General features: G+C 39.4%; 1 protein-coding gene across 5 annotated transcripts in view; it reads right to left on the minus strand.

Moving 5' to 3' along the window:
• The window catches only part of LOC129771009 (uncharacterized), a 493,902-nt gene that overhangs the window by 13,916 nt on the left and 452,769 nt on the right, over positions 1–27,217 (minus strand). For all 5 annotated transcript variants that reach the window (XM_055774239.1, XM_055774238.1, XM_055774237.1 and 2 more), the window contains 7 exons: positions 6,756–6,947; positions 6,417–6,566; positions 6,110–6,345; positions 5,649–6,053; positions 5,166–5,580; positions 4,717–5,107; positions 4,443–4,656 (listed from right to left, as the gene is read on the minus strand). In XM_055774239.1, the coding sequence (XP_055630214.1) occupies positions 4,443–4,656; positions 4,717–5,107; positions 5,166–5,580; positions 5,649–6,053; positions 6,110–6,345; positions 6,417–6,566; positions 6,756–6,947 (2,003 nt within the window). The remainder of the gene's footprint in view (positions 1–4,442; positions 4,657–4,716; positions 5,108–5,165; positions 5,581–5,648; positions 6,054–6,109; positions 6,346–6,416; positions 6,567–6,755; positions 6,948–27,217) is intronic.

Consider the following 27,217-nt stretch of genomic DNA (forward strand, 5'->3'; position numbering starts at 1 on the left):
AACCATTGCTAAGTTTACTTGCTGGTATGAATAGTAGCATTGTTTTGCTGGAATGTGAATTTTTTGTGACGATATCCACACAAAAACGGTAGGAGAGAGGATTCCAGAACATGTGTGTAATCCTTGAATGATGTGAAAGCTATCTTGACCTTTCCGGTTGCACAGAATCCCGCCCAAACTATGACCGAGCCTCCGCCAAAATTCCTGGTTGAAAAATGCTGTTCCTCCTTCCGTAAATCACGCATAACTGTAAAATGTCGAGCGCTATCTGAACACCCAAAACATCCCGTTTTGATTGGCCCGACATTACCCATCCATTTTTTTCGTTCTTCATCTCTTCTGGGATTGCACCAAAAAAGTCCAAATGATATCGACGGGAATTGAACCAAGGACCTTAATATGGTTTGACAGGGAGCGGAAAAGATGGGAAATGGTCGGTGTAACGTCCGAAGACTACGGCGGATGCTGAAGGACCTCCTGTTCGAGCTCTTGGAGTTTGGCTTTGACGACTTGTGCAACATGGGGCCTGGCGTTGTGGCGAAGGAGTATGGGTTGACCATGTCGATCAGGTCTTTGAAGAGCTCCTAGTTGACCGTGACGTTCATTTCCCAGTGCACTGTGTGCTTTCAGTCCCATCAAACACATATCATGATCTTCTTTGGATGTACTCTCGGCTTCGGCGTTTCTCCTGCAGCCACCCACTCCTTTCTTTGCTTCATAGTGATGTATAGGCACCTTTTTTCATTTCCCGTAGCGTTTCGGTACAAAAAGCGCTGTTCATGACCGCGAGTTGTTCGATGGCGGGCGAGATGCTGAGATGCAATTTGAAGGCGTCTTTCTTTGCTTTTCTCGTTGAGCTCGCAAGGTACCCAGGCTATCAATTTTGCGGTATATCCCAATGAATAAATGTGATTGAGAATCGTTAGAATGGAAGAACTTCGAAGTACAAAGCCTTTATAATAGAAAAAAAAATCAATCATTATTTAGTATTTAGGTAATTTCCCATGAAAATTGAATTATTTGACCTGATATCTTCGACAAATCATCAGTTTGGACAACTGTTCACATATTCAATGAGAGGTAAACAGATATTTTGTTTGGTTTCAGTGATTAATTCGCATTCGAAATTATGTTGTTGTTTGGGGCAAAATGAGCCTCTACTGGATAACGATTAACAATGTCATGTTTTCCAAAGCTGATCTACCTTACCAAATGTTGTTTTTCAAGGGGTTCCATTTGTGGCTTTGACCCTGAAAAAATATGCCACCTCGACCAAAAACAAACCTTAATATGTGAAGCGTTTTGTTTCTTACTAATTTTTCGCACGTGTGAGTAAATTCTAATTACTACTCTAGGTGAATAAGCTCAGCTTGATTCATACATGTACCTACTATTTCAATAATGACTTAAACAAATTTAGATAAGGAACAACGCATAAATCTATCCCATTTAGCATGATATGTGTAATTGTTCATTTTACCACCACAATGTGATCATTTTAACCGCACGATAAAAAATGCTCGATTTTAAATCATATTTTCTTTTAATGAAAAATATACTATTTTTTTATAATAAAAATCGTTTGATATCTTGAACAACAGTTAGTTGAGCTATAATATTCTTGGAAGAATGGAAATTGTAGCAGTGTGTGGACGAAGGAAATGGGCATATTCCTTAGGGTGCTCATTTTAACTGCTTTTCCATTGAATGGCTGTATATTAGGGTGCCAATGAATGTATGGGAAAAAATCGACCCTAAAATTTCAAAAAGTTACCCTATACAAAATGTTCGCCACCTCGAAAAAACAGCCTATGCCAAATTTCAGCTCAATCGGACTTAAGCGGTCAAAGTTCGAGTTTTTTGAAAATCGAAAAATCACCCAAGGGGGAAGTAAAGGAAATCGGGGGAAGTAAAGGAAAAATCACCCAAGGGGGAAGTAAAGGAAATCGGAGTTTTCGAAAAAAAAATTATGCCAAATGTCTTAAAATTGCATGAAACTTCCAGATCTAGTGTCATCTCGAAAAATTTTTTTTTGTCAAAAATCGGCTTAGTTGGGGCTTAGTTTTTTTTCGGAATACGAAACGGAAAGTATGGTTTTGGGTGCCAATAAAAATAGTTATCTAGATTTTTCATTCGGAACATGCTACGAAATGTTGATTTTCACGATAATATATCCTATGCAAAATATTAACTCATTCGGACTTTATTTACTGGTGTCGCAGACGTTAAAATTTGAGTTTTTGAAAGCCGAAAAATCACCGGAAATCGGGGTTAAAAAAATTGGTGCCAAATGTCTTAAAATTGCATGACACGTCGAGATTTACAGTTATCTCAAAAACATTTTTTATGTCAAAAATCGATTTTTCAGGCGGATAAACGACCAAGTGCCAAAAAAACATTTTTTGACAAAAAATAATTCGAGATAAATGTGAATCCCGACGAGCAATAATGCAATTCTAAGACATTTGGCATCAAACCTTTTTTTTTTTTGGAAATCTCAATTTTCGGAGATTATCCGTTTTTCAAAAAACCACAAATTTTAACGTTTTTGAGACCAGTAAATGAAGTCCGAATGAGATAATATTTTGCATAGGGTATATTATTGTGCAAATCAACATTTCGTAGCAAGTTCCGAATGAAAAATCAAGATAACTATATTTATAGGCACCCAAAACCACACTTTTCGTTTCGTATTCCGAAAAAAAGCAGAAGACCCAGAGTACCGATTTTTGACAAAAAAAAAATTCGAGATGACACTTGATCTCGACGTTTCATGCAATTTTAAGACATTTGGTATCAATTTTTTTTTCAAAAACCCCGATTTCCTTTATTTTCTCCTTGGTTGATTTTTCGATTTTCAAAAAATTCAAACTTTGACCGCTTAGCGCCACTCTTCCTTAAGTCCGATTGAGCTGATATTTTGCATAGGGTGTGGTGAGGTGGTGAACATTTTTTATGGGGTAACTTTTTGAAATTCAAGATGACCATTTTCATTGGCACCCTACTGTATATCTATACAGGCAAATCTGGTTTTGTGCGGTCCCTTTTTGGGTGATTCCTCGTTTGTGCGACTCTTTTTGTGTGATTTTATTATAACATCGGGTCTTGAATCACACAAACTAATTGTACTAATAATAATATCGCACTTAAACAGTCACACAAATGAGAAATCGCACAAAAAGCACAATAATAACCGCCTGTATAAATAAAATGGAGCGCCAAATGTATTGCTAAGTGCAAACCCCGAAGAAGGAATCGTCCGATTTGATCCATCTTTATTTTGTGGTACAAGGCGGACTCGATTATATACAGTCTCCGATTTCTTTTCACTGTATATAATCGAGTCAAAAAAGAATGTTTATATTTGTTTGTTGTACATATATTTTTTGTTTTTTGAATATAAAAGAAGAATTTAAGTTTCGATTCATCCCCTTAAAGTCATAAACTACCTTTCTCATATAAAAAATCCGAATTCTTTCAGGAGGTGATAGAAGATCATATTTGATGAACAAAATTCTTTTACGCATATGTTCGAATTTCAACAATGACAGAATTATTAAACTTTTCGGAATACAATTTAGTGGATTTAAGTAACACTTTAGAAGTGAAAACTCAAAAATTAGTGGTCTATCAATCAAATTAAAACTCTCTAACCGTTCAGCAATTCATTCTTTGACACCCAACTTCCATCTTTTTTAATTTGCGATATCATTTCAAACAATTTCTGATGAACCCAGTACCCATTGAAACCATCAGAACCATCCAAATTTAACTTTTTTCTTCTTCAGTGAAGAAAACCTCTGGTATTTTAGATCGTGTCTGTGCTGGGTGAGCGCATCTTGAAGCTGGCATTGTGTTTGCAACAGTTCGATCGGCCGCCGCAGTCGCCTATTCTCCTGCTGCAAATTTTCGGAAACAGTAAATTTATCGACTTTAATTTTGTTCCGTTGGGTAACGTTTGATTCATTGTCCCTGTCTTCCGGATCAAGCATTACACGTCCAGGTTGGTGGTCTATTGGTCGCTCAACTAGAACTCCACTTCTCGAATTGATCAGAGTTTTAAGTTTACGCGCTTTTCTAAGCCACTATCCGGTCACTATCGATCTCTGACCACGCGGTTACATGCCGTACTATTTTATCCGGTAATGTATTCCTGGAAAAACCTCCATGAATTCCACGTCATATCCGTTAAACCATGAAAAACTTCGGTCCCCCGTCCGCGATATCCGGTCCACAGAGATTTTGTTCGATAAGATTTCTTTAGTGCCACGAATAAGTAAAAAAAGTGTGTACTCTTGAATAGTTCCTTGTTTACTGAATTCAATATTATATAAGGTGGAGTATACAGAAAAAGGAACAAAATAAAGAAGAATCAGGAATTCAAATAGGATTCTTGAACTCTACACGTGTTTCTGGGAAATTGTGCAAAGAGTTTTACTCACCGATACACGTAAGCTGCCAGGCCGCAACACAGCAGGAACAGCAGTACACTGAATCCGGCTAGAAGTTCGGCCGGCAGTCGCAGCAGCGCCGAACAGTGCGTGAACGATTCGTCCTCACCCGAAGGGCACTGGGCGATTCCATCGCACCAGATCGAGGCGTTGACGCAGGCGTTCAAATCCGGACACACATACGGACAGTCTTCGGTGATGAGAGCTGTGAGATATGAATATTATGTCAACAAGAGTTAGACTCTACTGAGTAGACGTAACTTACCAAGGCCAGGCGGTGGTCGCCTTGTCAGCTCGAGCCAACTGAACGAGTACGTCCCATCGTCTGGCTGTAGGAACTCTACCGAGATCACCCTGGATGGTTCGGATTCGAAATAGGGCTGATGCTGGGTCCACCCGGCGCTGAAAACCTCCACAACGTGTCGGTGGGTTGTATCGTCAGGCAGCGGACATACCGTTATGGAAACCCCTTCGCTGTTGGTGATCACAACTCGAGACTTGGTGTTGCACCGGATTGGAGTTACCGTGCTCAGGCTAGCGTTGTATCGCAGCGGGATCGATGGATCGATCTTTCGCAGGAAAAGTCCCCTCAGTCGGATGTACAAATATTTCTCGACGGACGGCTCAATCAACCAGGGCCGATTGCGACATTCCATCTAACGGGATAGGGATTGAATCAGAAATGTGAATAAGCTGTAGATTCTCAAAACTTACCTCCCCAGAGGACAGGTTCACAACTCCGGTGATGGCATTTTTGCGCCTCACATCCTTACACATCATTGGTCCCTTGACAAACTCGAACGTTGCCTCAAAGTTCAACGTGTCCGGATCATCCTCACTGGTCATATTGTCAGCGACGAAGTGAATCTCCACCTCCCTCCCAGTCGACGTGAACACAATCGGCAAGAAGGATTTATTGGTCGAATTACAGATGCAGCCACGCGGAAACACGATCGACTCGTGCCAGGGTCGTTCAAATATCTCGATCCTCGCGCTGTGGTTACCGAAGCAGTACGACCGTCCGATGTCTGGATCAACGCGGGAATCACACGTCCGGTTACCGGTCATGGCTTGTACGATTTCCACACGAATTCGTTCTCCACGCTGGGCTTCGAAGCGGTAAATACAGCTGAAAATCAAAATTCATCAATTGATACTACTCTTCAGCCTACCCCCCACATCAATTCCTCTACTCACTGCAAGTGCTTCGCACCTCCCCGTCCGAACAGAAAAATATTCCGCACGCTTCGCACCGAGTGAGGTCCCTTTTTCTCCAACAAACTACTCGAGAACCGTCGATTGCATTCGTTCTCTCGACCGATGGGTAAGCCATCCTGAAGGAAGTCCACGAATTCGTACTTCAACGCAAACTGCAGCGGTCTCAACACCGTCGAATCTGTCGTCTTCAACTCCAGCGTCACGAAGTCACCGCTCGACACGAAACTCTCCGTCAATGTGCAAGGTCTGGAGCCGGTCACGTTTAGCATCCCATGGTCACACGAGCGGGGGACAGTTCCGCGGCAAAAGCGCGCTATCACGTTGGTACTGTTCTGGCCAAACCGAATCGTCGGCCGCTGGTGACCATCTTTGTCGATTGTCATGCTGGAAAGAGTCCCAATCAAGATAACACCGTGAAATATATTCTCACCAATACCCACCAGTCAATATCTTTGCACGCCGGGATCTCCCTCAGCGGACCATCCCATATCCGCAGCATCCCGCTGCAATCCTCCTTCGCCTGGAACTGAAGCAGCTGTGACTCGGTTGCCCCAAACACGGGTGCCAACTCGAACTTCATAACCGAAATCCACACCTTAAACCGCGTTGGCGATGTCGACAGTGCTCCGGACCGTCGCGGGATGTTTATGGCGTCGATCGAGCGCGCTTCGGTGCCCTGAAACGAAATACCAAGCGGGAGAAGCTAGCACCAATCGGTAGCTGGTAGCAGAAACTGTGGATCCCTACTTGCAAGTGATAGAGACAGGTGGTGTTCGGGGCTAACGAGTGCTGGGGATTCTGCAGGACCCCGTGACCGGTACCTCGGAGCCAGAATTCGCAGATGCGTTTGCTTTTCGCGTACGTGGGGCTTTGGAGGTCGACGAACTTCACCGAGACCTGCAGGATTGACGTGAGATTTGTCGTTGTTCGTTAACGTTGGTTCATTTTGGTGCAATTTTTGTCACATTCATACATTCAATTCAGAACAAATAGTTGCCATAGAAAAGAGGATAGAATAAAGAAAAAGTTTAAAATCAAAATGGAATGCTCGGAACGAGTTGCGATTGGACACAGTCTACTACTAACCTCCAACTGAAATCCATGCAGCGAATGAGAGCTTGTTTCTGGACTGCTAAACGTTCCAAACGGAGATGTTGTGAATTCGACCAGCAGTTCCGGTCCGCTGGAGATGGAAGGAGGGATGGCTTCGCCTCCACCGCACAGTTTCAGCATTATCGGATCCCGGGTCGTATAGCCATCGTATACGGTTATGTAATCCTGAGAGGGGAGACAGAGAAAATAACTGTGATTAGTGCTGGCTCCGCTAGACAGACAGTTTCACTATGATCCAATTTTCGTTCGTGAAAGGGGTAATTTTGTCCGTGATTTTGAAGAAATGAAACAATTATCTGAAGGGTAATAACATGCTCTATACTAGCTAAGATTGGGGTTGTTTTCTAATTAATTGTGGGGATTAAATATATTATTTTTCTACTGCATTCAGAAGAGATGGAGAGTGCACTTTTTAGAGGTTCCAGTTAATCAATTGTTGCGCTGTTTAGAGTTCATGAAAACTGTGTGGCACCATAAGCTATAATAATAACCTTGCCGGTATCGCCTATTATACCTCACAGTAATATCCCACCTTGTATGCATATTCTAGATGCGCATACAAACGCACGGTACCCACATCCAGTCGGACATCAACAAGCATCGCCCCTTTGGCATACCAACAATAACGAAAGAGTGATTCGGTTTCTCAGAGCGCGTTGAGTGATTCCTCGATAATAGTGGTCTTACATTTTGGCGATCCAGTTATATCGGAGGAAACTGGGATTAATAACTTACTTTTGAACAAGGTTTGATGGAATTTTCAATGTTTGTTCTAATTGGTATTGTTGTGTGGCGCATTTCATTGAACTTGCCCTGAGTTTTTGAGGTTTGTTTCAATGAATGTGAACAAAGAATATATTGCGCAACGGCGAACTATATTTTGTGAGCATGGAAATGATAATTGGCTTGATGGGCCGTTGACTGAGTAAATATATATAACTTACGTTTTTAAATTAAAGGAGAGCGTTTTTAAAAAAAGAACTATACTTGTTCACTGTAAGATTAAGACTAACTTTATTATCGCTTCCAGTTTACATGACTTATGATTTAAGCCTACTCAATGAGCCGAAGGGAATTTGATACCTACACTCTCGAGTTGCGTACCGTTGCCTGTTATGCTGATTCGTGTTGTGGTGTCTACGTTGAATATGTTATTTCAGTGAAGATGGGACGTTTGGCCAAAAGTGATGATGCCGCTGTTTAGGTTGTTCGAGCTGGTGCATGGCTGGTGTTGCCGTTTGGAATTGACGGTAACTGCTCCCTCATGAAGTTCGAACCGTCCCGGTTCGATTTTAGCGGATGTTGGTTTCTCTGAATTTTCCTTCTTCTCTGGTAATGTTCTGCGGGGTTCTGGGAATGGATTCTGGCCAATTTTAAATACGTTACTAGTGCGTTTGTTGATTTTCGTTATGGCTATTACTATTCCAGAAATTATAATTATCGAAAATATTCCGATATTTGTTGAGATATGGATTGCAAGTGATTCTTCTATTGAATCCATTCGTTCACGGTTGCGGATGTTTAATTCTTGTAGTTTTTCTATAGTTATATTCTCCTCGAGAGCGCCTTTTTCTATTTGTAGACCATCTAGCGATATTGCCAGTGGTGTTTGTTTGTTGTGTCTTTCTCGATTGTCAAACTTTGTGCCATTGATGATTACTGCACAGTTTGAGAAGTATATTAGAAAACTACCTGATAGTGTTCTGTTTGTCAGTTTGCAATCCGTTTGTATGAATACTTTTTGAACGTCCTTCAGCACGATATGGAAATCAGATTGTTCTGATCGCACATGGTATTTTGTCCCACAGGTTGGCATCGCCCGTTGAGAAGATAAGTTGATTGGCTTCCTACTATTGCTGTCCTTGATGGTAGTTTTAGAGATGTTCCGTTGATTGGTAATGGTTCCAGCAGCAACTCGTTAAATATTTCCGTTTTAACAAATGGCACTGAGATAACAAAATATAATTTGCTGTTCTTAAAGACTATTTTTATACTTATAAATTCATAAGCCTGTTCTGAATTAAGCAATGTAATGTTCTGTTTTTCTAACTGATGCACTATGACTTTTAATTCCTCCGGTTCTAGGAAGTTCCTCGAAATCACATTTACGCGAGCTAATTGAATGGTTTCGAATACGGTGTCTAGGTGGTTTCGTATTTGGTCTAGGGGAAAGAAACTCTGATTACTTTGCTGAGGGCCGTGAAATTTTGGTTTACATTGTTGGGATCTAATATAGCTTGTCTATTTGAAATAATTTGTTTTACCAACTTACTTTGTTGGTCATTAATGGATTGGATTATTTTATTTATTCTATTTTGTAGTTTTTCATTGATTGTTGCTTGTAAATTGTTTTCATTAATTAACTGTCGATTTCCTGCCTTGAGATGTTCAATCTCCGTGTTAATTCTGTCTAAATCTTCTTGGTCTAGGTTTCCTGTAATTAATTTTATTGTAGACCCTAAAAAATTGAAGGCTCCTCTTCTGTGTCTCTCCTTAGGGGAAAGGATTCTGTATAAGTTTGTAATTTCATGCATTTTACTACGCAACATTCTTGTGATTTCTCTGATGTTAGGAAAGGTTTCTAATCCGGTGATTATGGTGTTGAGTTGGTTAAGTATAGGTTGGTATAGGTCGAGGTCTACTTCGTGATAAACGTGAATATGTCCGTTTTTGATGAATGTTGATTCCATTCGTATGGTCAATAGTCCGGGGTTTGTTGAAATGTCTTGAATTTGAATGATTTGTCCAAAATAAAGTTGCATTTGCAGAACAAGAAGGATCAACAGACAAAGTGCCATCTGAAAGAAAAAATATTATTAGTTATTATTTATTCTTTTTATATTATTTTTGTGTAATCTACGATTCGAGTCGTCAATAAAGCTTTTCAATCTGTCTTCGACAACTTGAACCGTTGAATATCGTTTTCTCGTTTTATTCCGAATTCCCTGCACTTTATGTAACACTTGCTGATCTGGGACCAATTTTGGTTCGTCTTCCAGATGCCGGTTGTGTTGTTTATGTGTGTTCCTTTGTGTTTTGGTCAGTGTTAATACGACTTCGTCATATAATTTATCTCTTTTTGCCAATATTTCTTCGACGTCCAGAGGTCTTTCATCTTGGTCCTTGATACCTAAAAAGATTTCTCGGGGTTTCATGTTAGTTGCAGAATGTATGGTTTCATTATATAAAGTGCAAGAAATTCTGTATAATTCTTTGTTGGATAGTGATTCATACTTATGCCTATTACAACGATAAATCTCGGCGAGTGTACTGTGGAATCTTTCCACTATTCCGTTGGTCTCGCTATGATTTGTCGGTGTAAAATATATTTGTATGCCTAGGTCATCGAGGAGTCCTCGAACCTCAATAGATCTCATGGATGGCTCGTTATCGCATACAATAAGTTGAGGTTTCCCATGAGTGCTAAAGAACTTCAGAAGGGCTCTTCTTATATCTTGTATTGTTCTGGACTTGATACTTACTAAAACTCCGAACCTAGAGAATTTATCTACAATGGATAAGAACATATCCGGTTGAGATATGAATATGTCCACATGGATAATCTCTAGTGGCCGTTTTGGGATGGGGGTCTGTCCTAGTTTGATTTTGTAAGGTGCTCTATCATATTTGGCTTTATTGCATTGATCGCATAATCTTATGTACGTTCTGATTTTTCTTTTCATGCTAGGGAAATAGTATGTTCGAGAGATTTGCTGAAGATTTTCCTGAATACCTCTGTGGGCGAAATCGTGTTGTCCTCGTATGATTTCGTTCTGGCGTTCTTCGGTAGTGACGTCTTCTAAGGTGATTTGGGATATTCTCATTCTAAAAGTTTTATTTCGGCTAAAATAGTTTTTGTAGACTATTTGAAGAGAAGGTAGGACGGTCTCTGGACAATTGATGCAATTTAATTTTTTTGGATTTGTGTAATCACGTAGTATTCTTAGAAGGGTCGGAACTCCGAAATGTAATTTTGTTATCGTTTTTCTGAACACGCGTGGAAAAATCTCTTCGACTTCTTCACTGTCTGTCTGTCCAATTTTTAAAACTATTTGATTTGAAAATGCATTCAGTGGTTTTAGTGTCATAGGTATGAATTCCGAGTCATCCGTGTCTGCCGAATGAACGGTTGCGTCGTCGGTATCGTTTTCGTCTTCGTTATTATCTGTGTCTTCGTTGAGATTGATCTCTAGGGGAATCCGAGATAGGGAGTCGGCAACAGTGTTTTGTTTGCCTGGTCGGTATTTAATGTCATAGTCGTATTCTTCAAGATCTAATCTCCAGCGGATCAATTTACTGTTGGGGGTTTTCAAATTTAAACCGTAAGTCAAGGGCTGGTGGTCAGTGTATAGTGTGAATTTGCGGCCAAATAAATATGGTCGAAAGTATTTACAGCCCCACCAAATGGCTAGTAATTCTTTTTCGATCGTTGAGAGATTTTCTTCGGATTTGGTTAGAGTTCTCGAGGCGAACGCTACTGGTTTGTCTCGACCTATTATGCCTTGGGATAATACGGCTCCAATCGCGTGGTTAGAGGCGTCTGTGGTTAAGATGAAGTCTCGTGTAAAGTCGGGGTATTGCAGTATGTCGCTACTTGTTAATATATTTTTACATTTGTGAAAAGCTTCAATAAATTCCTCTGAATGATGGACTTCCTCACCTTTCCTCAAACAGTTTGTTAGGGGCTTTGCGATTTTCGCAAAGTCTCTAATGAACTTCCTATAATATCCTAACACGCCGAGGAACCCACGGAGTTGTTTCTCATTCCTAGGTAAAGGCCACTCTTTTATTGTTTGTATTTTATTGGGATTAGGCTTAACGCCCTCTGGAGTCACAATATGACCCAGGAAAGCAACTTCTTTTTTCAAGAATTCGCTTTTGTCCAACTGAAGTTTCATGTTAAATCTTTTAAGTCTATCGAAAATTTTACAAAGGCTTTCAATGTGTTCTTGAAGACTGGTGGAGAAAATTATAATGTCATCCATATACACAAGGCATATGGTGCCAATATAATCTCTAAGGACATTATCCATCACGCGTTGAAACGTGGATGGAGCATTCCGAAGACCAAATGGCATCCTAAGGAATTCATAGTGCCCATGCTCCACGCTGAAGGCGGTTTTTGGTATGTCCCGATCTTGAATTTCAATTTGGTGAAACCCACTAGCTAAGTCCAATGTAGAGAAATAGTGACAACGTCCCAGTTTGTCCAATATTTCATTTATATTGGGTATAGGGTACTTGTCTTCGATAGTCTTTTGGTTCAATTTTCTATAGTCTATCACTAGACGCCATTTTCGCTTCCCTGATGCGTCCTCTTTCTTGGGGACAATCCACACCGGGGAAGACCAAGGGCTGCTCGAGTGACGAATAATACCCTGATCGAGCATTTTGCTTATTTGCTGTTGCACTTCAGCTTTATGGCAATAAGGGTATCTATAGGATTTCGAGTGTACCGGTATTTCATCTTTGGTGTTAATTTCGTGTTTAATAGCACTTGTGAAGGTCAAGTTTAGTCCTTCTTGATGAAATATATCGCTGTATTTCTTTATTATTTTGAACAGATTTTGGCGTTCTTCTGAGTTTAGGTGGTCTGAGCGGATTTGTTTCAGCAGTTCTTGAGGGTTATTATTCATTGAATCAGGAGGTGAGACTTCATCAAAATTGTTTAATTCGGAAAAAATAGGTCTGTTTGAATTAACTTTCACCGGACAATGGCTAGTATTTCTAATCATGACAGTAGCTTTATTATCGGTTGATCGATAGAGTCCTGGAAGGATATTCACGTCGTTTGTTAAGGAGTAAAGTTCTGGAATATAGAAGTCACCGTTCTGTATGTCTATTGGAAGTTTTATAGGAACCTCTTCATTTGCATTCAAGTTGATGTCGTAGGAATTAGGATATTTCCTACTCATCTGGATGGTATAGTCTGGAAATTTAAGTGTGTTAGAAGAAGTGATTATGTCGGCTTCAAGTTCAGTCAATGTTTGATAGCCAATAAGTCCGTCAAAGTAGGGATGAAATTTGAACAAAAAGAATGTGATGGGAGGTTTTCCATCGAAGGGAGAAAATTCAACGGATTCGCTAATGGAATGGGTGCCGTTGATATTTCTGACGAAAGAATGATTTAGTTTGGAAATTTTTAGATTTGCAATTTTCGCAGGATTGATGTAATTTTTGTTAGCGCCACTGTCTATCAAAAATTTCATCTCTCCTATTTTCGTGTTTAATTTTACATATGGGATAAAATTTGTTATCTCCCGTTTGAACTGTCTGAATCCGGTTGAAAATTTAAATCATCTACATTTCCTTCTGTGTTCTCAGATGTCTCATTGGTTTCGATGTTTCCTCCGAAAATGTTTGGATCATTTTCTGAATAGATGTTGTTATGGGGGTCATAGTCTGGGTAATTTCCCTCAACCTTCGCTAAGGCATAATTGTCATTTTCAGCATGCCCATAATCGGGCAAATATGTTTCTTCACAATGTTCGAAATGATAGTTGGGACTTGGGTGAAAAGGATTTAAATTCTGGCGTGGTTTAAAATGGTTATTATTGTTTCTATTCATGTAATTTACGTTCCTACTTCGGATCGAGTGATCCACCTCCATAGGGACTGGTTTGGGAAAATTATTTTGATGGTTTTGTCCAAACTGATTGCGGGGAAAATTAGGATTTGGTTGCTGGGTGAAATTATTTCTGAAAATTGGGGGTCTCTGAATTGGGTTTGGAGAGAAATTAGGTTGCCAATTGATTGGTTTGGGGTTCGGTGGAAAACGGGGTACGTTCACAGGACCATTGTATGGTGCTGAAAATTTAAAAGGATTCACTGGCCGGGCAGGTATGTTTGGAGGAATAGGAGCTCTTGGATGATTAAATGGTTTCGGTGGTAGCATTGGTTTATATGATTTTACATAATTATAGTTTTGCTCCTCCATACAAAGTCGGAGAGCGTCTTTCATTGTAGTGGGGCATTGGGCTCTAATGATTGGTCCTAGCGGCTCTCTTAAGCCAGCGAGGAAAACTTTTAGCCCTATGTCCTGGAAAAATTCTTTCTTTGCTTGTTTCACGGCTGCATTTTGTTCTGTTATGCTCAGATTATTTGTGAGCAGTGAAACGATGTGCGATACCTTGGAGTAAAATTCTTCCACGTTTCCGATTTGGTTCAATTTGAAGAGGTCTCTGGTGAGGGAGACCTCGTCACGCCTGTCGCTGTAATGTGTGATTAGGGTTTGTTTTATCTCGGCCCACGTTAGGTTGGTGCCGTATAGTTCGAGTACGTTGTCAGCGTCCCCAATTACTTTTGTGCGGATCGCTTGAATCCACACTCTATAGACGTTAGTATTCTGTGCCTCATTCAGCAGAGGGATTATATTATCAATCCCCTTTAAAAATGAGTTTAATTTTAACGGGTTTCCGTCGAAACACGGAAGATCCCGAATAATTTGGGGCGTCTGTAACGATTTTAGTATCGATTCCGTTCTTTGCTCCGGCACTTGAATCACCTGCACGGGGTTCGCTTGCCTGTTGGCAGCCAGTTGGGCGGCAAGTGATTGAGCATTTCGCTCACCTTGCGCTGCTTGGATTTGTAATTGAGCGATCTGCTCATCCTTCTCGGCCAGACGGCTGGCCAGTTGTTCCAAACTCGCTTGGAGAAGTTCGAGCTGGTTCTCTGCCATGTCTCGGCCTCGATTGAAATTCCTAAATCGCTTAATTTTGGAAATTAAAATTTCCTTGTTTAAAAAAGTATTTTACTTGGTACCGGTTATAAAAATTCACCTTTTTATTCGTTATTAAATCACTAAATATTAAATCACTACGCCTAGTCTCTAGGAAATTAAAATATCTTTTTATAAAGTTTTTCACTTGGTACCGGTTATAAAAAAAATCACCTTTTTATTCGTTATTAAATCACTAAATATTAAATCACTATACCTAGTCTCTTTTTGCTTACCTTAATTTTTGCGATATTCCTTCGCTGGTTCTGATCGCTTGGTTTTGTTAGTTGTCCTTGGGGTGCCACTACAATCGATAAGCCGTCGATTCGGTCACACACGCGAACTTCTAACTAAAACCGCAATCCGCACGACTGCGCCACTTACGTTTTTAAATTAAAGGAGAGCGTTTTTAAAAAAAGAACTACACTTGTTCACTGTAAGATTAAGACTAACTTTATTATCGCTTCCAGTTTACATGACTTATGATTTATGCCTACTCAATGAGCCGAAGGGAATTTGATACCTACACTCTCGAGTTGCGTACCGTTGCCTGTTATGCTGATTCGTGTTGTGGTGTCTACGTTGAATATGTTATTTCAGTGAAGATGGGACGTTTGGCCAAAAGTGATGATGCCGCTGTTTAGGTTGTTCGAGCTGGTGCATGGCTGGTGTTGCCGTTTGGAATTGACGGTAACTTATAGTCCCAGTTATTACACAAAAATGGGATTGTGATAACTCAATTTGTTGATTTCAGCTTTGTAGTTTTGGTTGTAACTTAAACCATTTCCATAAAACTAATTATTGAAACGGCATGTAAGCAAAAAATCTTCTATTTGTGAAGTGGTCGTTTGAAAAAATATAGATAAATCTATTGTATAGTATAGACCCAATAATAAAAATACAAAGTCACAATCATTCGAACTCTCGAGTGCAAATAAACTAATGTCTTCTAGAGACAATATGTATTCAGACAGCTGGAAGTTCTCCAGAGTTTGAAGTAAAAGTCGCTTTGTTGTTGAATTCATTTTGTCAGCTGGTGGATTTTCTGCTTGGAAGGGTTTGAAAAAAATGATGATGCTAAAAGTGCGGATCGGGACGACCGTGCTGTGTAAAAATGGAAGTAAATACATTTGCGGATCGAGACGAACGTATGAAAAAAATGATAATGATAAGAGTGCGGCTCGGGACGACCGTCCTGTGTAAAAATGGAAGTGGAAATATTTACGAATCGGGACGACCGTATGGTGAACAGAATTTGACTCGATATTTTGTTAGTTAAACCTCATAAATAAGTTTATACCTCCCAAAGGTGGTTGAAATATTTTATTAAAACATATTAAACTTATTCACAACATACTGCCATCAGCAGATCTTCATAGGATACATTTGTTGTTCTCATTCGGCAGCTGGCCGGAATTGTGACTGGATGACGCAGGTAACTGCATTTTTCTAAATCGACCTGCGTGGTTTTGTTTATAGCGGCTCAGGATGACCGCGCAGGGAATGACTGCGCAGGATTCGATCGATAACGGATCGAAATGAGTGCGCTCAATTTTGTCGATAACGGATCGGGATGATTGCGCAAAGTATTGTTGACAGTGGTTCCAGATCAGTTGCGCTTTTTAAAAACAGATAGCAAGACAAATCATTCGCGAAAGATTTGAGCGGCAGTTTTTTTTTTACATACAGTAGGTAAAACGGCTCACAACAGATCTTATCGATAGCCGATCAGGATGACCTCATTCTTTTTGAAAGTGAATTACCGAACGATAGTTATAGCAATAGAATTTTTGAGAAATGTTCTATGTGAAAACGATGAAAGATTAACCAAATGATCATTTCGTTATTTTACGTTTTACTTTGCACTTCTTCAATATTTTTGGGATGGGGGAGGATGTGTGGCACCATAGGCTATAATAATAACCTTGCCGGTATCGCCTAATATACCTCATACTTGTACTGACGCCAGTATGGTTTATATCGGAGAGTAGAGCGTGATTGAACATGAGTCGAGAGAAGATCTGAACAAATTCCCGACTCTAGTACGGATTCTGAAACAAAAGAATACGGAAACGATTTGACGCCGATGAATGTAGCCTTCATTCGCTTTTGCTGGTAAGTCAGTCTTTCAATTGCCCAGAATCGAGCAATGTTTAGGAACCCAGTGATTACATAATAGCGTCTGGATGAAGCACTTAATATTACCGGTATGTTCCCAAGGAAGGCAAGTGATGTAAGTGCTCGATAGGTCGTTGCGACGTTTGTTGAGCTTGAGATTGGGTAGACTGTAGGAGAAGACGGGGTAAGACCGTCCCCCTAAGAAAACCAATTTTCTTTTAAACGTCCTTCTGGATTTCCCCTATATGTTGTACTGCATGTCATTGAGAATCTAATAATCTACTACTAAAAAATGTGTAGCTGTTGATTGTATAATTTCTTTTGCGTTTTTTCCAAGAATTTTTGAAATGATAAAAAATTGCTTTTTATTTCGTTGGCAGGGTAAGAAGGACCATGACGAGGTAAAAATAACAGGAACAGTGTGGCCAAGGTACTAAATGTTTGGGGTTGTTCATAAACTACACACAAACTCCTGAAAAGGTCATCAATATTCCACGTGCAGAGTTTTGCAAATATTCGTGAAAAATCTACCAAATTATCGGAATTTCCCTCACCCCTCGCCAGAAAATCAATAATTTTGCGAAGCAGTGTGAAGAAAATGATCGTTTTCGCACATTTCTCATCAAGTAATATCAACCAAACTCTAATCGATTACTCACAAGATATTAAATTTTCATCTGCTGTCGCACTGTATAGTGAAAAAACGTCGGAAAACTCGAGCTAGTGCTCTTAAAGGTCAATTCTCATGTTTCAATCTTCGGCAGTGGTTTTGTTTGTATTGGTGAAAGCATCGTTATTTTTTCGACACTGATGCCAGACAACATCATCGAAACAGCTATAAAAACCACTCAATAAAATGTTATTCCTGAGTCATAGCGTTTCATGTCATGAAAATCAATAGAATAACATTGTGTTGATATCAATACCATTATTATTTTTACGTTTAATGGGTCTATAATGTAAGTAACTTTAACATTGGGTAATAAAATTGTATTGCAGAGCTCGGAACACTGTCACGGCTGCTTATGCTTTCAAAAACAGTAAACATTACATTCAATCAAAATGCCTCGGCCAGCGAAGAGAAGGGTTAAGGCTCTCCAACGTGAATATGTGGAAACAATACGATCAACGAAGGAAAATATTAAGGAATTATCAACATCGAGTTACAATTCGGAAGAACTTGTTAATACCAAAAGAGCCCCAAGAGCCGCGTATAATCAGAATTTTACTTCATATGCAAATGCACCTTGTATATATTAGGCTGTCAAAAAAGTCCTGCGGTATTTCCGCGAGGTGTCGTTGTAAGCGCGTAGTTCTAGTTGTATTCATTGTATCGAGTCATACTATAGCTTGTTGGAAAGGTATTTTTGCGCGCGACAGTGTTTTGTTTGGTTAAGTCGTTCGTGAGTTATAGTGTCGCAAATATGGAGCAAAATAAAGAGAAAATCTGACATATTTTACAGTACTACTATGACAAAGGCAAAATGCATCTCAAGCTGCCAATAAAATTTGTGCAGTTTATGGACCCGATACAGTTTCCATTTCCACCGCACAACGATGGTTTCAACGTTTTCGTTCTGGTGTAGAGGTCGTCGAAGATGCGCCACGCTCCGGAAGGCCTGTCGTCGAAAATTGCGACAAAATCGCTGAATTAACCGAGAAAGACCGGCATAGTAGCAGCCGTAGCATCGGCCAAGAGCTGGGGATAAGTCATCAAACCGTTATTAACCATTTGAAGAAGCTTGGATTCACAAAGAAGCTCGATGTATGGGTGCCACACACGTTGACGCAAAAAACATCTTTGACCGTATCGACGCATGTGAATCGCTGGTGAATCGCAACAAAATCGACCCGTTTCTGAGGCGGATGGTGACTGGCGATGAAAAGTGGGTCACTTACGACATCGTGAAGCGCAAACGGTCGTGGTCGAAGCCCGCTGAAGTGGCTCAGACGGTGGCCAAGCCCTCATTAACGGCCAGGAAGGTTCTGCTGTGTGTTTGGTGGGATTGTCAAGGAATAATCTATTATGAGCTGCTTCCCTATGGCCAAACGCTCAATTCGGACCTGTACTGCCAACAACTGGACCGCTTGAAGGTAGCACTCTTGAAGAAGAGGCCATCTTTGATAAACAGAGGCCGCATTGTCTTCCATCAGGACAACGCCAGGCCACACACTTCTTTGGTGACGCGCCAGAAGCTCCGGGAGCTCGGATGGGAGGTTCTTTTGCATCCGCCGTATAGTCCGGACCTTGCACCAAGTGACTACCACCTGTTTTTGTCCATGGCGAACGAGCTAGGTAGTCAGAAGTTAGCCACAAAAGAGGTTTGTGAAAATTGGCTATCCGAGTTTTTTGCCAATAAGGAAGCGAGCTTCTATAACAGGGGTATTATGAAGTTGGCATCTCGTTGGGAACAAGTCATCGAACAAAACGGCGCATATTTGACTTAAAACAGATGATTGTAACTAATTTTATGAACAAATGAAAATTCCAAAAAAATACCGCAGGACTTTTGTGACAGCCTAATATATTTATATTTGCAATTGTTCATCGGAACATATCGTTCATACATTTTACTTTAGTATTGAATTGTTATTTTTTTTCAAATTTATTCAAAGACTCGTGTCAATGAAGCGCCACACAGTCTGATAAGTGAATTGATCTATTTACGGGTACTTTGCTCTTCTCTCACAAACATTATTAACCCATTTTTACACGTGGGTTTACCTATACTACTACAATGGCTAGCTTCCACCTTCACCTTAATTCGGAATATTCCTCTTCGATTTTGATTTTAGTTTTGACTTAGTATTTTATATACAAATCCTGAGAGTGGAGGTTATTTTTGGGCAACCAAAAGAATTCCTCCATAGTACGAATCGGCTTTATTAACATTGACTTTTCACATTAATTTTTGCAACGAGACAACGGAGCTTGAGCTTGAGCTTGGGTAGACTGTACACTTCGTAGTTGCTCTCCGTGATTGACCTGAACCAACCAAATTGCACAAAGAACACACAGAATGACGCTTAGGACGTACCTTTTATAGAAATTCAATCACTCCGGCGGAGATTTAACTGTGAGAAACCTAAAAAGATAACCGAGAGAATTCCTCTAAAACCAATCGAGCCTGCAATATGTTCCGTTATTTGTCACCTATTCTGTATCGAACTTCAAACGACAGAGTGTTATTTTTGGGAAACCTGACAAGGTCACCGAGAAAATTCCTCTAGAAACAATCGTCCTGACGATATATTCCATTATTAACTGCGCGTATGCTTTTTCGTCGTTTCGATTGGTCCCAGAGGAGCTCTCTCGGTCATCCCCTCAGGCCCACGCAAATGCAGTGCTACCACATGTTTGTACTAAGGAGTTTCATTCCTGCGTTTCTATAATGTTTGTTTCTCGCCGATTATAAATTCGTAGTCCTACGTCCACGATGCGGTCGTTTCTCGGACACAACACAACCCAAACTTGTATTTTTACGGCCCGCCTTCGTCACTGACTGGTTGCTAGCTGGATGACTGTTGATGTTGGTTGTATTACTCTGCTTTTACGCTACTCTTACTTATTGGTCGTACCAATATGTTGTCATCGGCCAGGGCTTACACTGCAATATTTCCCTCTTCACATGTTGCAGTGTTTGTTCTGCGCATTTGCATTTGAAGAGACCGTTTTAGGTGTAACTCTACTCGTTATTGTTGGTACGAGTAAATAAGCACACAAATGAACAAATGTAAAGGAAAATAGGTGTTTTCCCAATTTTTATCAATTTAAACAATTTACAGTCTAGGGCTTTGTAATAAATAGCATATCAAATAAATATTAGTGAATTTCCGAATTAATTGGTAACCAAAATCCGTTCGTAGCAACGTGATTTGTTTTTTGATTTGGCCCTACTACTGAAAGATGTAGATCTACGTCAAAATGATAATTAAGATCTATCCACTAAGAACAAATTATTATAGAAAAGGTTCCAATTCTGACAACTGGGGCGCTCTAAACGTTAGGTAGAGTGTCGCCATAAACCTAATTCTTGGGAAAATAAGTTAACACATATAACTCAGAGGGCAACACTCTTGATATGCAGCATAAGACCTTATCGAATTTACAAATTATTTCAAATGTTGTTCATGGAATGTATGAGTGAAATTTTATTCTATTAAAGCTGCACGTGGAAACATAATGCTTCAAGTCTCATGATAACATGCTCCAAAAGTGTGATAGAACTGAAATTTCATCATGTTCGATTCGTTCCATCTCCGATCGGATTAAATTGTCGTCCGACGCAGCATCACCCGTATCATATCAGCAGTAAATTTCCCAGCTGATGCCAACCCAGCGTCGGAGGAATGGCGTTCAGCGGAAGCAGTTTCTTCGCGTACATAAAACGAAATGAAGCACACATTAAATTTATTCCACTTCTCATCAATATGGAATGGGAAGAAGACATCCGAAGGATATTGGAAAGGCGTGAGAAAGAGAGCAATAAAAGGAAGCTGCAGCTGATGGAATTCCACAACAATTTCGCCGGAATGCTACCACCCCATGCCATCTCAGCGGCGAACAAGTGGAGTACAGCGAGAATAATCAAGGTCTGGCCTCTTTTTTATTTTTATTTGTCTAACTTGATTTGATTTGGTCCGTCGCATTGCTTATCTTTCTGTCCCTCCGACGCGTCACAATAACTCGAGGCTGTGACAGTGATGATAACTAATCATAAAGGGGAGGATTATGACTGCAGCAGGACCAGTACGATATTTTTGCGTTTCGAATCCGAATCACAACTTAACCTTCACGTAACGACACTTGTGGCGAATTTACACACCATGAGAAATTGCCGTGGAATTCGTACAGTTTTCAAGTTGTTTATTATTCACGAAGATTGATGAAAAGACGAAACATCGAAACCACATCTCTTTCACAAGATGGTGTTCATCCAGAATTCACAAGAACCGCAAAACTTGGGGCTCGAGGCTCATAACCTCGAACGCGCGCACAGACCTGACTACGACAAATGCTGCTGGCGCATTGGTACGCTTCGTGGTTATAAATGTGGAGCACATAAACCATTCCCCAACTCAGCTCGTGGCAGCGAGAGGAAAATCTGTTTCACCGAATGTTGGGATTTTCTTCCAGATTGTGAACAGTGGTGCAAATTCGGTGATATGTGTGATGGTGGGGTTTGGGCTGCTATTCGGCGGAACACCAACTACCTTGGCGAAAATGAATACATATGTGTTTTGGATAAAGACGTTAAGTCTCAAGGTTAGAATTGTTACTGCAACCCTTAGTTTCACTAAGTGTTTAAGTAAATGATATATTCTCGATGAAATTATGAGCCAATTTGGATCAAAATCAACTACAGACAAGACCTATAATCCTGAATTACAAGTACGTTATGCAAGATGGTCACCATGTCATCCGATCTAGATGACTTTCTGTGCATCTGCCCTCCTGATGTTACTATCTATTTGTTCAAACGTCAAAAAAATATTGAATCTCGAATCATATGAAAGTTTAAGATTAAAGTGAGTTTCTCATGGACTTTTATCGGTTTTTTGGAACTTATCGCAAACGCGTGGAAAGTCACCTTTCCCTGAAGCATTTCGATCATTGTTCACAAAATCATGAACTTCTTCGATCATTTCACGTTCCAAGTTTTCCCAAGAGATCCTACTGTGTATTGTTGGAATCATTTTTCTTCTGCTCAGGCATAGTTTCAAGGCTGAAACTTAGATGTACCCTTTTTCTGGAAGTTGTCCGTCATATTCGGAAGTATTATGAGAATGACAATGTATTTTTTTAGCCTGACCTTGCGTCATCTCATTACGCGATAAGATTTTTGGCCGAAATGCAACGTCTCTCGATACCAGTGCACTATGGTCCAGGAGGTGCATTTAAGTGGAAATTAGCATCTAGAGCTCGACAGTGATTCTCTAGACAAAAACTGTCTTCGACAAAGTTGTTACATATAATAGAGCGCTCATTTTTATGTTATCAAAAATAGGGTGACCAAAATTGTCGATGAAATGAAAAATCTAACTTTCTTATCTTTATAGATAGATGTAAACATAGTTCGACAATATTGTAGCCCTGGTTATTTTAAGTAACTTTGTGGAACAATATTTCTTTCTATCTCTTCAAATAACCGATATAGCGCTTTTTCTCTAGGTTGAGTTAGGGTTACCATGAAAAAAAGGTTTTTTTGCTCTAACTTTTATATGTAAAATTCTACATCAGAACTGTCTTCGAATGACTTTTAGAGCTTTCCAATCCACGCATTTTACGGTGCATAACTTGTATGTATCTTAATTCTACTCAAAGTTATTGATGTTTTTTCCTCGAAAACACGACCTTTTCATTTGCTTGTCGTTCTTTTTGGGGCAAACATAAAAAAAATTATTGATGAAACATTTGACTCTACATAAGGTGAAACTTTCAAAAGAGTGTTATTTTTTGTATTTGAGTAAATTAAATTTGAAATTATGAGTTTTTGCATACAAATGAACAAGTTGCAATTTTTAAATGCATATAGTAAACGTAGACTTTAAAGCAGCATCACTTCGGTTCAGTCTTATAGCCACTCAACATGGAGGTTCAGAGAAGACACATTGTTGATTTTTTTTTTTCGGTGGACGAAATATAGAAGACGTTATACATTTATTACGAGAAAAATGCCAAGATATCTGTGTTTTGAGTGCCAGAAAGTGCCTGAAATTTGAGAAGTTAAAGTTCTCAACACGGTGGTCGAAATGTGCTCGTACACGCTCTCGATTTGAACGGCAAAATGCCACGTGGCTCGAAGAAGTCTTGGTTTTCTCAAAAAATACCTTTTCTAATACTGCTAGAAGGCAAGAAAGGAAATGTTTCTCTGAGCTGAGCCAAAGGATGAAGCGTAACCGTGTTCGAGAGATTACAGAAAAATTTTCTGCTGAAGAACTGGGCTTCGCAACAGCTTCCAGTATCAGGGTTGGTTGGTCCCGTCATTCGGCTATGATTGTAGAAAATTTGGTGAAAACGCCTAATAAGAAAAATAGACGTTCTAAAAGAAGCTCGCATAGAACAGCTCTCACCTCAGAAGAAGCAATTGGATTTATTTGCCGGAATGATTTCAGCAAATCACAATACTTGAACGTGCGAATGACGACAAAACGACAGGGGCTAGATGTATACCCTGAATATAATTCGATTGTGAAAGCTAAAAAGCTGTGTTATCCGTCAAGTTGGTATGATTTGGACATAGTTAAACATAATACAATTCTTTTCAATTTCTTCAGGCATATGTATAAAAACGTCACATGCTAGCGTTGCTTTACAGAGTTTGATCGACCATACTATTCAACGTATTCTCGAGTATTTGAGATACGATACCAAAACAAGTATCGTAAAACTGAGTCTAATTGTTAAGTGGGGTTGTGATGGAAGCTCAAATCACAGCAGGTTTGTTTCGGTTATATATGTAATTGTATATGTCTCTTAATCAATTCAGTTGTAATTTAGTACAGTCAATATTCTAAAGTAGATATTTTTTTATTGAATAGCTCTTTATTAGACCCGTGTATTGTTTTGGCCCTTAGAGTACCTTTTCCTTAATTAGAGTGAATAAAATCGTCATTTTTTATTTTCAAAAAAATATATATCTTTTGAGCAGTATGACTGATTGAAAATTTTTCTTCGTCGAATTGAAGGTAATTGATAGGGCTGCAACAAGTAACAAATCCTACCTAAAATAACTCAAACTATGCGAAAATTATGAACAAAATATGTTTTTGCTATTTTTTTGAGTTTAGTTTAGTTTCGTTTTTTATTGCTAATAAAATTTAATATAGAATATCAGAACACTTTTTTTATATTCTTTATTTTCAATGCATATAATTTTAAAAATAAAAAAACTCACATGATAACACTTTTGCTGTTAGGTATCATCAAGTTTTCCTGGATGAAGATGATGATGGTTACCTTCGGCGGGAGTATCAAGACTCGCATATATTTGCTGTATCAATAGTCCCTTTGCGATTGACAAAAGCATCAAATGGTTTCGAAACAATCGTTTGGAACAATGATTACCCTTCGTCGGTTTCGCTGTGCCGACCGAAAACGTTAATTTTCGCTAAGGAGACTGATGAACTCACAAAGGAAGTAGTTTCAAAAATTAATGCGGAAATTGAAGAACTGCTTCCAACTGAAATTGGCAAAGTGTCTATTACAACGAAAATATGCTTCACAATGGTTGACAACAAAGTTGTCAATGCCTTGACAAAGACACATTCGACAAAATGTTATTTTTGCAGGAGATCCGGTAAAAAACTCAACTTGCCGCTAACTGTAGCAGATACAGACGATCCAGAAAAATACCAGTATGGAATTTCACCGCTTCACGCAATTATTCGAACTATGGAAATGTTTATTAAGATTTCTTCCCGTTTGACCATGGAGGAGCCAGCTTGGAAAGTGTCCAAAACAAATCAAATTGTCAAAGAACGAGAAGAAACCGTTTGCAAAGAATTGGAGGAGCAGTTGGGATTATATATAAATGAACCACGCCCAGGAGGAGGAAACTCGAATTGCGGCAACGTTGCTCGTCGATTTTTCGAGAATAGAGAAGCGGTTGCGGAAATTACGGGGTTGGATAAGAAGTTATTGGAGAAATTTTATGTAATTTTGACATTAATCAATTGTAAGGCGCAAATCGATGTAAATGCTTATCAAGCGTATGTAGAGGAAACTCGTATACTCTACAATAATTTATACGGATGGTACGCCCTCTCTCCGACAGTACACAAACTACTCGTGCACGGTGCAGCATTAATCAAACATGCGCTACTTCCAATCGGTATGTTTTCCGAAGAAGCTGCTGAATCCCGTAATAAAAGCATCCGCCAGTTTAGAGAGCGACACGCCAGGAAGTTCCACAGAGAAGTAAACATGGAAGACGTCTTCAAGAGGCTCCTCTTGACGTCGGATCCAGTATTATCTCTTAGTAATAGGCAAACACCAGAGTATTCCGATCTTCTGATTCCAGAAAATGCTAAGCATTTGATTTTGTAGTTTTTTTTATTTGTATGATTTTTAATCATTACTATGAATTTAATTTCCATTATAACAACTAAAATAGGTTAATATGTATATACGGAAGATTATAAAAATAAATTTGAATAAAACAATAGGAACAACAAAAGTTTGGTAAAATAATGTCATCAATCAACTCATCGCCAGTAAAATATGTCAATACATTACTAAAAAATAACACGTCGAGCCCCGAGTTGTTCTTTATACGGTTTCCATTCAGGAAGCATTTGACAATTTGTCGGTCCCCGCTTTTCTTTTTATACAATAAATATATTTTATTGTATAAAAAGAAAATAGTCAGAAATTTTTCTCGTAGTAATTGTATAACGTCTTCTATATTTCGTCCACCGAAAAAAACAGGAAGTGGGTTATATATATGGTATAACCGCAAGGGTGACGTAGGACTATCGTTGATTTAGAGATCATTTGTTTGAAGTTGAATCTGAATTCATTCTGAATGAATGAATATTTGGAGAACTTCGAAAACGAGAGCGTTACGTTGGAGGCACAAGGTTTTATGCATCCAATATTGGATACGGAAATATCCTACTGATGGGGAATAATAATCTTCAGAAGCTATCCTGTTAATTGCGATTGATTGAAAAATCAAAAAACCAAATGTATTTGGTCACAGTGTTACATGGATAGAAAACATTAAAATAAACTCTTTCACATGAATGTAATTTTAAATTCCCAGAGGAACTGGCAGATTATTTTCAGTAACGATTAGATATTTCCACATTTTCCTCGATACTGGAAGCCCACCAGTGGTTAATGCTAACTCGATAACCATCTGTTAATAGCACTTGATTGAAACATATTTGGTCACAGTGTTACATGGATAGAAAACATTCAAATAAACTCTTTCACATGAATGTATTTTTAAATTCCCAGAGTAACTGGCAGATTATTTTCAGTAACGATTAGATATTTCCACATTTCCCTCGATACTGGAAGCCCACCAGTGGTTAATGCTAACTCGATAACCATCTGTTAATAGCACTTGATTGAAACATATTTGGTCACAGTGTTACATGGATAGAAAACATTCAAATAAACTCTTTCACATGAATGTATTTTTAAATTCCCAGAGCAACTGGCAGATTATTTTCCGGATCTTTCTCGATGCTGAATGGCATCCAAACGGAAAGAATTCCGCACGTGTATGTGTGTGTGTGTGTAGCGGCTGCTACGAGGTCTTCCCGGGGAACCGTTTGTGTCATCACTTTCCTCCTGATGGATTCCCTTCTGGCCTAAGGTGCACAAACAGGCACTTGGTGACACCGGTCATCCGCGCTTTCATGATAAACGAAGAGCTTCACCACAACAACGACAACATGATCCAATCACTGTTCAATTAGAACTGAGTGGATTTCCGAGCGGCGCTCGCTTATATACCGATTGGTGATTTCAATAGCCTGTTTTGAAAGCAGTTTTAAGACTATTGAAACAAGTTTTTGGATCAGAAAGTAACACGTAGAGAACGCGTAGACATTTTATCTTTCGAATGAAGTGTTTATCATACCATTT

This window comes from Toxorhynchites rutilus, chromosome 2, assembly GCF_029784135.1.
Source record: "Toxorhynchites rutilus septentrionalis strain SRP chromosome 2, ASM2978413v1, whole genome shotgun sequence".
In the NCBI taxonomy this organism is placed as follows: Eukaryota; Metazoa; Arthropoda; class Insecta; order Diptera; family Culicidae; genus Toxorhynchites; species Toxorhynchites rutilus.